A 12987-nucleotide genomic window follows, 5' to 3' on the forward strand; every position below is an offset into this window, starting at 1 on the left:
TTTCAAACATATTCTACCATAGCACTTCTTATACTGTCTTGTACACAAGGTATTCAGTACATATTTTACTGAAGCACTACAACCGCTATAGCTACCCCCCAGTGCTTTGGCATACTATTATCTGTTTCAGGGATACCAAGATATAAGCAAAGGGTCTGAGAGGAAAAATGGGTAATGCATCCCCACCCCTAGTCTTGCTGTAAATCATTTGCTGTTGCCATATGTTGTGCCGGTACTATATATTCTGCAGTATATAAAAGCTGCATCTCCCTGATGCAACTCAGTCTTAGTCTCACGATGGGAAATACGGCAGGTCTGACAGATTGGCGTTTAAGGCGGTACAGCATCAAAAGCCATTCTGGATTTAGAAGCGGTAATCGGTCACAGGACAATTTAAAAAACAACACTTCCAATCCCTGCTGTTAAGGCTGCCCACGGTGACAGAGTTATGGTGGATATTTCTATTTCTTGTTCAACCCCTCTGTAAAACATATACAAGCTGTTACTGTTGCAGAATTTTGGGATCCACATCTTATAAATGTGGACAATGTGTTTGTATATAATAATAATTGTGTAAAATAAGGAACTTCATCCTTTTTATGTTTCTATTCGAGAGAGCCTAAGTTATACTTAATGGAGATCATTACAAGTAACCTGTTTCCCCCCCAAAAGAACATAAAAATCCAACCATTTATTTTAAGTTTGGTTTTTGCGCTTTAGGCCTGCTGCTGTGAACTGGTGTGAACAGGCCTCAGCAAGACCGGAGACATGATTAGTCATATCAGGATGTTTTATTTTACGTATCTCTTGTGACTTTCTAACCAATTACCCTTTTGTTACAATGGTTTTTCCTGATCATTCTTATCTATTTCTGCCCTGAAGTGCCAATAAAAATAATAAAGCATTAGTATTTATGATGGAAGAAGGCAGAAGAGGAAAAAAAAAAAAAAAAAAGTGGCCATAAATGCTAATTGGCCGATTTACCGGGATTGTGCTCCAGAGCACAATCTGCACACATGTTTTCCAGAGAAATGAAAAGCATGCTAATGCAAGAAAACATGAATCTACAGGGCAGTGTTTCTTGAGTATTACAGTACTTACTATATTGTGACTCAAGAATCCCCTTATTTCTGTATGATAGGTGACATGTGCTCTGTAGTATGCAGTTTATGACAATATAACCTGTAGTCTTTTTTATTATTATTATTAACCTTAAGACAGATAGTAATCCACAGGCTGCAGTGACTTTAACTGAAAGGCAGGTAGAGGATAGCTACCTGGGAAGCCAAATTAAAACTCAATAATATCATTATTTACAAAAAGAATTACTATCAAATACTTAAATGCAATTACTACCAATACACCCTCCTCCTTTTCTCTCTCTTTCAATTTCTCCATATTTTAGACCATAGGTTTTTATTTTTGTTAAAAAGCTTAACTGGTTATTTAAATAGGTACAGTAAATATAGGGTGAGGCATCAGTTATAACTCCTGTATTTTCTTTGCCACAATCATGTACAAGGATGGACAGTACGAAAGGTAATCCACCAACCCCTCCTCTACAGTCTGTGCCCTTGGATGATGTTGGATCTGACCTACTGCTATTTATCAGCCTGTCAGAGGGAACAAAGCATGCGACAGCTCAAATACAGCCATCCACTGCTCAGCTCAAACTGATAAATCACACGCTCACTGCTGACCCAAGAATAGCCAAAGAGGTCATGACCTGACAGGTAGAAAGACAAAAACAGGTATTTGAAATAAAATTTAAAAAATACAGTAAGAGAAATACTTACATGTACCACGTGTGTTTCTGAATTTGTTCTAGCTGCAAGGAATAAAGAAAATAGTCATTTTAAAATAAAACACACATTGTCAGGAAATAGGTTTCTAATGGAAGTCTAATGGAAGAGAGATGTATAATGGGGATTTATTCGATGGCTATGTCCCTGACAGTGAACTGTATGGGGGAAAGGGTTAGTGAAGCAGTAGATGATGTTTTTAAAGTACAAATACTTTGGATTGTTCTGCTGTGTTGATCTAATCAGATTCTGACCTGAAACTGGTGTTTTTTTGTGCTTTTTATATTTGCAGTGTTGTGTATTTTTTTTATATATATATATATATATATATATATATATATATATATATATATATTTTAAAGCACAATAGCATAACCGAGAGAATGTTAAATTAGACAGCCTTCAGAGTTTCTTTCTATACAGTATATGAATAAAAAGAAGAAAAAAGACAAAATAGCCTTATTTTACACTTTTGAACTAAACATTTTTCCGTTTTTCATAACTATAAAAACACTCAATCATAAGACAAGCAGAAACGCTCAAATAAACTAATTCTCGGACAAGCCGCTCGACTAACGGTCTTTTTTGAGGACACTGATAAAGACTTCTTGTCAAAACTTTTCAGCAATTGTCCAATTTATCTTCAGCTTCTCATATTCTAATGCTGTTGCTTCCAGGACTCCTCTGCAGCACCGCGGGTAGTGTGCTTGTTTACAATACAGATGATTTTGAAAAACATTTTTTAATAATTTAAAACTTAGCTTTTTAAAGTTTGCAGTGTTAGGAATTGTGCATTTTTTTGTGATTGACAGATTAAGGGCATAACGGCATTCTGATGTACCTTCATTGGACAGGTCTCAATGTCTCTATGGAAACTCAGCCAATCAGAGTCTTGCAAATGCCCTAACTCCACCCAAAGCAAGTAGCTATATGGTTCCAGTCATTTTTCTTGTGCTTTCATTAATTCAATTACTAAATACATTTGCCTCTTGATGGAATCATTATCTTTTATTTATGTTCTTCTATGTACAAATTAGGAGCATTTTCTTCTCAAATTTAGATACACAAAATACTATAAAAACAACAAGGAAAATTAGATTTCTAACAAAAAAAGATGGGATAAAAGTCACAACTGGGGCTCACTTTTCAAGCAAAAAAGAAATTGTCAGGAAGCCGCCTTAAAGACATGTGAAAATAGGAAGTAGTGGGGATATCTGTTAGCACAATTACTCGAGAAGTTTATTAAAACTGCTTTGACAATCTTGTAATTTTGACGAATTGTCCGCAGACGCCCGTGGAACGCTGGGAGAGTGTCTTGTGGAAGGGGAATTTTCAAAGAGCACTGGAACATGAAATCCAAAGGGGGACATTAACTCGGCATGCAAGACAAAGCCTCCCGATCCAAGCTGTCTCTCACGTGGCTTTCCTCTTCATTTCCAGGCTAATGATGATAGAACTCCAGAACAAAGGCGGGGGCTGGAAGTGCAGCACCACACTGTCACCCAGCTTTAGAGGCGCCAGTCACAGCAGGGTGAATAACTTCTTCGTCTGTTCAAAGTTGTATTACATTTAAGCAAGCAGTTCTGAAGATGATAACCAGAGGCTAGAAGTCATGAAAAAGATTCCCAAGCCATCAAGAAATAATGAGAAGGAAATCAAGTTCCACCACAGTGAGATGATTTCAAGATCTAGCCAAAAGTCTCTAAAGGAAGCAATTCACCCCCCCTGCTAGAACAATAAATGCAAAACTGATATCTTTGCAAACTGCCCTATTGCATGAAACTGAATAATAAAATGAAGAAACTCTCAATTCAATAATCTGTAAAAAACTAGCAGACGAGCGCTCGAAGTTGGATGGATCAGCAATTCATTCACTGGGCTACAGTGTTCAGTGCTAAATGCTTAGTTCATTGGAATGCAGTGTAAAGGCTACTGGTGCTACTCACAGCTAGAGTGCTGAAATGCAATGAGAATAAAAGCAGCTGGTTGAAGCTTGTTTGTGTTTTTGGAATGGTTGTTAGTTTGGGTCTTAGCTTCAATTAGACAGCACAGCTACTAAACAGGACCTATATGACAAGCCACGGTTAGCAGCTCTAGTTGAACCACAATCGCTCTGTTCTTCCCCTGATTTTCCTTGACTCCCCCCCACTCTAATCAGCGCAGATGGGATGCCCATGAATTATTCCTGCTCCAGGCTGACAGGGTGATGTATGGGGCTGGGATGCAGTTGCCCCATATTAACATCATTGAAGGGCACAGGCCCCAGCACTGCTCACAGCAGGCAGGGCAGGGGGGCGCTGGGCTGCACATCACACTTCAGCACTGAGCTCCAGCTCCAGCTGGCTGTCTTCTGGTCTCCAAAGCTAAGTTGCCACCTCCTCAACCCTGTTCTGAACAGCATTCCTGAAGAGCATGATATTACTGCTCTGCCCTGCCCTGCCCTGCCCTCCCCCTCTGCAAGCAAGTTTATTCAGGTCTCAGAGAGAATGCTTAGAGGAGGGCAGGTTGAGTGAGCACACAGGACTCAAACTAAGAAAAGACTTCGTAGGTCATCAGAAACTTCAGATATAAAAACAGAAATAATGAACCCTTATTAAGTTCAATAAACAAAATACAAATTACAGTCAAATTGCCTAAAGGTGTTGTCCACAAATTGGGCTGTCCTATGATTGAGTGTTTAAAGTGTTGTATGAACAGATCCCACTATGAATTAATTTCCTGTGCAGCAGATATTAGGAGCCCACCTGCCTCCATATTCAGTCTGATAAGTATAGCAAAGTGACCGAGGCTGCAGTGGGGGTCCTAATATTTGCTGCACAGGAAGCATATTTATAGTGAGGTAGCAAAGTCTAAATAAAGTCTGGAAAACTAAACAGACTACAGCAAGATAATGTCTTGTGGGAAAGATGTTTTTGTAGGATGCACAAAATAAACCTTTTCTCCAAAATAATGGAGAAGTGGCTGACCGTCAATCGTTTTGTGGCGTCCACCTCTATCATGCCACGCAAGAGGTTCTGGCAGTCTGGCGGGATGAAGTGTGGCATATGGAACACCCCCAGTTTCACCTTTTCCAACAAATTTCTCAAATTGTCGTCATCGAACGGCAAGGCACCCTTGAGAGAGAGAGAGAGAGAGAGAGAGAGAGAGAGAGAGAGAGAGAGAGAGAGAGAGAGAGAGAGAGAGAGAGAGAGATGGGGGGTGTCAGTCTTAAAATGAGTGTAGAAAACCAACTTCACTGAGATTCAAAAACCATTCATTCAATCCAAGAGGAAACATGACTGCGAGCAAACTATACTGAATGGAAGTTTAAATCAAGGACAGTTTATTTCTACTATTTACCATGTGCCGAAGAATGCGTTTATAAATGAAAATATTTCATGAACTCTGGCTTGCTGAAAAAGAAAACCTACTTTGAAACAAATCTTGGTAGTTAAAATAAATGCTGCTTGCAAAAAAACAAAAACAAAAAAAATTGAAAGGTGGCTTTAACACTTTAGTCTTAGTGCTTAGCAGAAATATATATTTTATGCTGGTAACATTTTACAGGAAACACCTATATTGATATTTTCAAATTATGAATTATAATATGAATATGCAATAACAATATGACTAACCCCAAGACTTATCATGCTGTATTCCTGTTTGTGTTCTGGTCTCTCTGTATATTAATAATAACTATATGTTTGTATTGGAGAAGAAGGAGGTGTAGGGATGGAGGCTTCCTTTAAAACTAGCCCTGCTTTAATGAAGAAACATGTTACTGGTATTCTCCCTGGAATACATTCTTTTTGCGTCAGAAAGCAGTCCGAGCTCCCAGCTCTTTGATTAATTTTAGCCCCTGCAGCATTAAATCACGACCGCACCACACCGAGCACTCCTCTCTTGCCTGTAAATAGCTGCCCCCCGATACTTATTTATTTTCATATTGGCTTGTTTATTTTTAGTCACGCAGCCTTTATTTGGCTATGGCTCCGTGCTCCCCCTGAATATTTGATGGGATGAGATAGTGGCGAGCCCGTTTAGTAAATGAAAGAAAAGCCGCTGGGAGATCTCTGTGCGTGTCAGACTACAGGATGCTATTACCAGCACTCTGATCAAACACAGATCTGCTGCTATTTGAACTGGGAATGGCAGAGTGCAGAGGAGGTGGGGGTTACATGTCAATAGCAATGGGATAATAGATTCATCAGCTTGAAGTCGCAGTGGAGCGGAGTTTCAAAAGGGTGCATACAGACTTTCACTTGGGAAGATGTGGTTTTAATAATTTATATATCTTTTCATATACTTTCTAATACTGTTGAAGAGAGAACAAGTGCCGTTAACGCCAAACTTACCACCAAAAGTGCAAAGAGAATGACCCCACAACTCCAGACATCTGCTTTTCGCCCATCATACTTCTCCCCCTGCAGAGAGAGATAATAAAAAGCTGTGAGAATGGCATTGCCTTTCAGAATTACCCTCCTACATGATGTCTCCCTCGATTCTCTACAAAATCTAATTAGTTCACACTCATACTGTATGACAGCTATTTAAATTCTTATAATACAGACTCCCCTGTAACATGTTAAATATACAGTAGAGTACACATGTTGAACAAGAGCATCTCCCCACTCTTAATAGATAGAGAATGATAGATAGCAGGCAGTGAATTATAACTATTATAAGTGTAATTTTATTGAGACACAAGTATCAATGTGAATTACTTGGTAGAGAACATTAAACAATGATTCATTTCTAATAAAGTTTATACAAGTTTCAGTATGCATTGTGTTGTAAGAATGATTGAGAAAATAATCAAATATATTTTGGGATATAATGACTTGTGTACAGGCATGCTTTTCAGTTCAGGATACCGTACTCACCCGAATTACTTCTGGACATGCATAGTGAGGGGACCTGCAGAGATAAGAGAGAGGAAATCAAGTCCCTGCAACCAATAGGCTAGAATACTAATATTGGTAATGTTCCTCCAGGCTGTGTCATGACAAGGCCATCCAATATGGTTTGGAACCTATAACTGAATGACTGCACAAAAAGGTAAGATTTATATATAAATAGCATTCCCTTTGTAGCATGTAATGAGGTTTGTGGTGTTTTTGTCAGTTTTTTGTTAAGTATATAACAAAGCGGTATGTAATTCCATATGTTAACATAACTTTATTGAGCAGGTTTCATTTGACTATGAAGCAAAATGTGTTAAAACTCCCAAAGGAGGTCAAAGTAAATCTAGATATATTGAATGTTCAAAACTTTTCTTTAATAAAATGAATATATATAAATATGTGTGTGTGTATATGTATATATATATACACACACACACATATATATATATATATATATATATATATATATATATATATATATATACACACACATAGATTTTTTTTTACTGATATGTATTTTTAGAGGAAGTTATGTCATTGAACACACATATTCATTTTCAGATCAGTAGCTATTAGTCAGTGTCGACTAAATTTGGATACAAAATCAGTATCTTTGATTGAGCCACTTGCCAACTTTTTATGAAAGTCAGAGCGTTGCCTGTCCTTTAATGTCTTGAGAGCTGCAATGCAAAGGAATAAAAAGGGGGGACTCTGCCTGTGAAACATGCCTGACCTTTAATTAAAACACACAGTATGATTTAAATATTAATAGAGCTGCGAGTATAGGCAGCCTGCAAGCTAGTAAATAAGTGCTAATGACATTAAATTGTGTGCTGTACTGGAGAAGGTTCAACAGCCCTGTGCTTCAATACCTTAAGAATTTAGCCACTGCTAACTGGCCCTCTTCAAACATGCTTACATGCATTGCCATTTCACTGCTATCTTTCAGGTCTTTGACTGTAACACTAGGTTCCAACCACCAAGAGAGAGCTAACGATAAATGACTTTGTCTATTGCTCAGTCCAGATTGTATTCCATGTACTGGGTTCTCTACACTGAATTTTTGTTGGCTTTAAATCTGGGGTTAATTTGTGCCAGATCTCAGCCGATCTCAGATCCGGTACCTATTGTTTCGGATAAGTGAGGATTATAGTTTTCAAATGACAAACGGTATGAAAAATAAACAAAAAAAAAACATGTACAATAAAACAAATGCTTTCCTGTTCTATGAATTGAATGACAAAAGCGTACTGTAATGACATTTTCGGATGCGACGTCTATGAGAAATAAAATGTTCTCGTTATATACCTCAAACGTAAAAACGGCAAAAAAGTACCACTCTTAACTACAACAGCGTTGTCACTGCTGTTCATCAGATTAGTCGCTCCGCCGCTGGTATTGTTCAAACTGAAGATTACGTTAAAACACGGCTAGGCAAATGTAAGCATGGAGCTACCGACCACAACAGTAAGGCCAATGGGAACTTGAAGCATATGTGGAAGCTACTGCAAATCAAGGGCAGTACATTAGGTCTATTAAACTGCTATCCCTCTTCCCTAATTATAAGATCTGGCACCCTTTTTCTTTTTTTTTTTACACAAATGAATCCTTGGCTTTTTAATATCATATTAATTCTATTTAGTAATGTGCATTTATATTATGGAAGAAGTTAATGATCCTATTACTGTATGTGTGTTCTCTTTCATTATCTATTGTTGTTTCTGGTTATTAATTGCTATTGCTTATTAATTATTCTAGAAAATAAACTGTTTCTAAAATTGCTTCTTCATGTGAGGGGTGGGGGGGTATATTAGGGTTACGCTGTGCTTTGAAGCCCATAGGTGAAACATTGTGTATGGAAGTCTGCTTCCTAAACCTCACTCAAACATAAACAGAGGTACACGACAGTTTACCTCATCACTGAATTGTGGTGTAGAAAATTCTTCTTTTTTTTAAATAGTTTATTATTAAAAAAAATTTAAATCTGTTTTCTTTAAAACTGGTATCACGAAAATATCATTAAACCTATTTTAAAGTGTAAGGCTGACTTGCTATTCTCAACCTCTGCAAAACACCCACTTACTGTTTTTTTTATTACATTTTATGACTGCAAGTAAAACATAAAAAAGTACAAAAAAAACTAAATGAAAAAAAATCAACAGAAAGTACATTAAGAAATTATTAAGCAACAAAAGAAAATGCACTTCTCTGTGTGAAACCAACTGTTTATTTATTTCTTATTTAGGACATCAATCCCCAAATGCCATTTGCTAAACCTCATTACATTTGTACAGTGCCATTGTATAGGATCAAGTCAATGAAGCTGTTAAAAAAAGGAGAGAGTAATGCCTAAACGATTTTTAATACCAGTACATATATTAAAACCAGTGTTTCTGCGGCGCTTCCTGTTCTGCAATTATCATTAAATGTAATGTCTTATCTGCTCCCTGGGCGTTGCATTTTGTTACTTGCTTTTTTATATAAATACAGTCTTTTTAATATCTGACAAATGTCCCTGTGAGAAAAAAAAAATCTAAGACTTTTCACAAACAAAAACAAACAAAACAATATATTTTGCAAGCGCAGAGTCAGATTGATGAGTACGCTGGAGGAGGAGAAGGAAGGTGCAAGATGCACCCTTCTTCTCCAGCAGTGTGGAGTAGTGGTTAGGGCTCTGGACTCTTGGCCGGAGGGTCGTGGGTTCAATCCCAGGTGGGGGACACTGCTGCTGTACCCTTGAGCAAGGTAATTTACCTAGATTGCTCCAGTAAAAACCCAACTGTATAAATGGGTAATTGTATGTAAAAAATAATGTAATTGTATGTAAAAATAATGTGGTATCTTGTAACAACTGTAAGTCGCCCTGGATAAGGGTGTCTGCTAAGAAATAAATAAATAAGATGCATTTGAGTCAATCCAGAGACACAACACTGAAATCATTTTAGCGGTGCGCCTAAGTGTTCCCCCTAGTTTAGAGAGCCCAGTTATGTTTCCTCACCCCCTGAATCCCCGACCCGGCTCATTGCTTCTTTAGTTTCGTAGGGTCTGGAGGACAAAGGACAGCTCAGCAGGGTAGGGTTCGCTATAGTGAGGAGAAACATGACCATTTTGTCTCCCAAATCTGTGGAAGCACCAGAACCAATGCAACACTCCACGTGGCATCCTCAGGGAAGACCTGCAACTCTGCGTAATCATGATGCAAACCTGCGCTCCCCTTACAGTACAACTCACTCTGCAGACCACACGGTTGTGCCTATACCGAGTGAGCCACTCGGGGACTCCAAAATTGACCAATTTTTAAGACGCATGATCTAAAGGGCCTCTGGCTCCTTTAAGGAAGCTGAGGGGGTGGAAATCTGTTCACAACGATAGCCTCATGAATCTTACATTGTATATAAAATGGACCTGCTGTCTTGTCTGTCATGATTAAAAACTGACTTGCAACAGGGAGATGCAGCTGTTATATATTAGCGTGCCAGTCAGGGAGTCCATTTGTAGAAAACATTAATAATATGTGGGCTATATTAGGAATACTGCGGTAAATGAAGATGCTCTTCAGCTTTATCCCACTTGACTATTCTGTGTAGAAATACTAGACCACTCCATGCTGGCAGAATACATTCTGTGCATGCAGAAATACTATATTATTCTGGGTAAATACTTTCTAAATAAAATAAAAAAAATAATAAGCATGTTGGAAAGCAAAGCAATTTCTAACTTCAACTTGGCTTGTAGGTGCAGCAGGCTGTAAACTGTATATCTTTGTGTCTAAGGGGAAGAGATTAATGCGTTTAATTAAAAACTGTCATATCTGTGCTTAGGGATCAGGCAGCAGAGCATGAGAGACAATCAATAATTGTACAGGGTTTCCTCAAAAACATATTCTACATGAGCAGGCTAATAGCTCGGTACAGTGAAGCGATGGTTTGAGTCTCAGTGTTTGGACCAAAAATTTGAAACCTGCCAAACATTATCAATGGGGTGTAGGGCAGAAATTACAGGTTTTTTTAAATTTTATTTTAAAAAATCATCGCATTCATAAAAGACAAGGATGTATAAGATTGAAATTTGTCCTACAAGTGATGTACAAGAATGAAATACTGTAGTTCACATTCTTAATGTTGTCCATGTCTAGGCCCATTTTTAATATACTATTTTAATATTTATCACATTTCATAAAGGTAAACAACATACTGAATTTGTGTAAAGATGGCCCTTACATTAAAAATGGATGCAAAGGATGCAAAATGACCTTAAAAAGAGAAAACATGCTAATAAGCTTACATAGGATTCGATACACATGGGGAAAAAGTTCATTTTTGTAAATGTATTGTAATGTAATGGTTGGCAAAACTCCCATGCTATATTACTTTGTCATTTAGCTTTAAAGGAGTCTTTTCAGAGCAGACAAATACTCACATTAACAGTGCTGTCAGCAGTCGGAAAAGAAAGGGAGGCCCTTATATTTGCTTAACAGCCTTCATTTGTTCTACTTCCACAAACCCAATATAAATGAGAGAATTTATTTAATTACATTTTTGCTTTTCAATGTAAACCTTGGGCACTTGTTTACAATATTCAGGAATAACATTCCACATCCACAGTTTGCTTAGCCTTTAGTCAAATAATTCAGTAATTATTTTAAGAGGCAGCCAGGCATTGGTGCACAGGAAAAGAATGCCTTCCTCCCTTTGATGTTGGTTTTGCGGATTAGTTATAATTACTGCACAGGATAATGACTGCACGTGATGTACGAATGTATTACTTCTTGCAATGGTTTAATATAAATATTAATACTGACCGTTAACATTATGTAATGAGGCGTAGTCCGAAGGGAATTGAACGTATTACTTGTCGTGTGTTTGTACTGTAGGAATCAAGGAATTCAAATTGATTTAGTGGTATTAGCTTTACCCCTTAGGTAAATTTATTTTCTCAGTTAGTGTGTCAAAGGCAATGGGGTTAATAAATTAAAAAATAGAAAACACAAAAATGAAATACTAAACTAAAACCATCTCTATATAACGTATAATACAGTATGTTAATGTATCCATTTATGTTTTTCTGAGATACTGCCTGGGAGGTGCAGCTTTTATACATTACAGCGTACATCTGAAGGATAATCAGCATGTGGTGTTTTTCATTGTGTCTGCCCTGCATTAAGTGAATTGGTACAGAAGGCAAGCAGGACAGTAGAGTGTCACGTATTATGGTTAAGAAACTTTCAAGGTATTGAAAACTACTGCATCTCCATGTAACAGTTAATTTAATCAACAATAGGACGTTCCAGACTCAATTGCATGGAACTGAATTAGTCAAATATTGCCTGGTGTGAGCCCACTCTCAGAAATCCCAAAACAGCCTCATATATTGAAGCAGACACGCTGCTTACAGATGCCACTGCCTCAGCATGAATCTAGGAAATGAATGGGATCTGCAGGAAAGGGAAGAAAACATTGACTGGAACATAGGCGTGTACAGTATGATTAGGCCTGTTATTTGATGTATGGATATGGTGTAACAAAGTTGTGAAAACTGCTATATATCTGCATCAGTTGATAGTAACCTTTATACAAGTCATTGGATGCTGCCTCAACATGTGCCTGTAACCTGGCACAGCAATCTGGCTTTAACATTTGGTAATAAGACATATGTTATTTGAGAATTGAGAACCAACTTGGTTCTCCATCATTACGCAAACCACAGGCTAAAAACCATGCCAGTTCCCTCATTTTAAAATGGCTTGAAAACGAGTAAGGCTTTTAAAATAAATGTCTTATTATCCCTCGTTAGCTCACTTTGAATCAGATAAAAGCAACTGTTTCCTGCCATAACACTGAGGTTTGAGTAGTGAGGTTTTCCTCTCCCCATAGGAACCCACTTGACTCCACAACAGTAAAAGGCTCAGGTGGGGTCCTAGTTCCTGTAACACAGGAAGTGAACTTACAGCATTGTGGCTGGGGAAAAAAATGGCATCACCTACAAAGAAGTGAAAATACAGTCTGAAAAACAAAAGAATACACTGCAGAACAATAAAGCACCCGTGGCAATGTTGTAATGCTAATGTGAGGCCCTGAAATGTTTTTTAAAGCTTTGGAATTACCCATTTAATATTATCCAGTAGATATAGCACCTCGGGCCTAATAAAGATGGATGCTGCCTGCCGGGCGCTTGAAATGACACCCTGTGTGCCGAGATGGGCCTCTGTTCAGGCAGTGCAGGCCTCCGTCAGTGTAATGGATGGGAGCTGTTTAGCAATCTGCATGCCTATTAGCAACAGCCTCCTTCACTCACTTATCTTT

The 12987-nt window shown here is 37.9% G+C and overlaps 1 protein-coding gene across 19 annotated transcripts in view; it reads right to left on the bottom strand.

The window, feature by feature from the left end:
* Positions 1–12987, bottom strand: part of LOC117431964 (serine/threonine-protein kinase BRSK2-like) — a 213987-nt gene that overhangs the window by 42910 nt on the left and 158090 nt on the right. For all 19 annotated transcript variants that reach the window (XM_059001922.1, XM_059001912.1, XM_059001916.1 and 16 more), the window contains exons 6-9: positions 6665–6698; positions 6137–6205; positions 4769–4915; positions 1797–1828 (exon numbers count right to left, since the gene is read on the bottom strand). In XM_059001922.1, coding sequence (XP_058857905.1) covers positions 1797–1828; positions 4769–4915; positions 6137–6205; positions 6665–6698 — 282 coding nt within the window. The remainder of the gene's footprint in view (positions 1–1796; positions 1829–4768; positions 4916–6136; positions 6206–6664; positions 6699–12987) is intronic.

This window comes from Acipenser ruthenus, chromosome 27, assembly GCF_902713425.1.
Source record: "Acipenser ruthenus chromosome 27, fAciRut3.2 maternal haplotype, whole genome shotgun sequence".
Classification (NCBI taxonomy): domain Eukaryota; kingdom Metazoa; phylum Chordata; class Actinopteri; order Acipenseriformes; family Acipenseridae; genus Acipenser; species Acipenser ruthenus.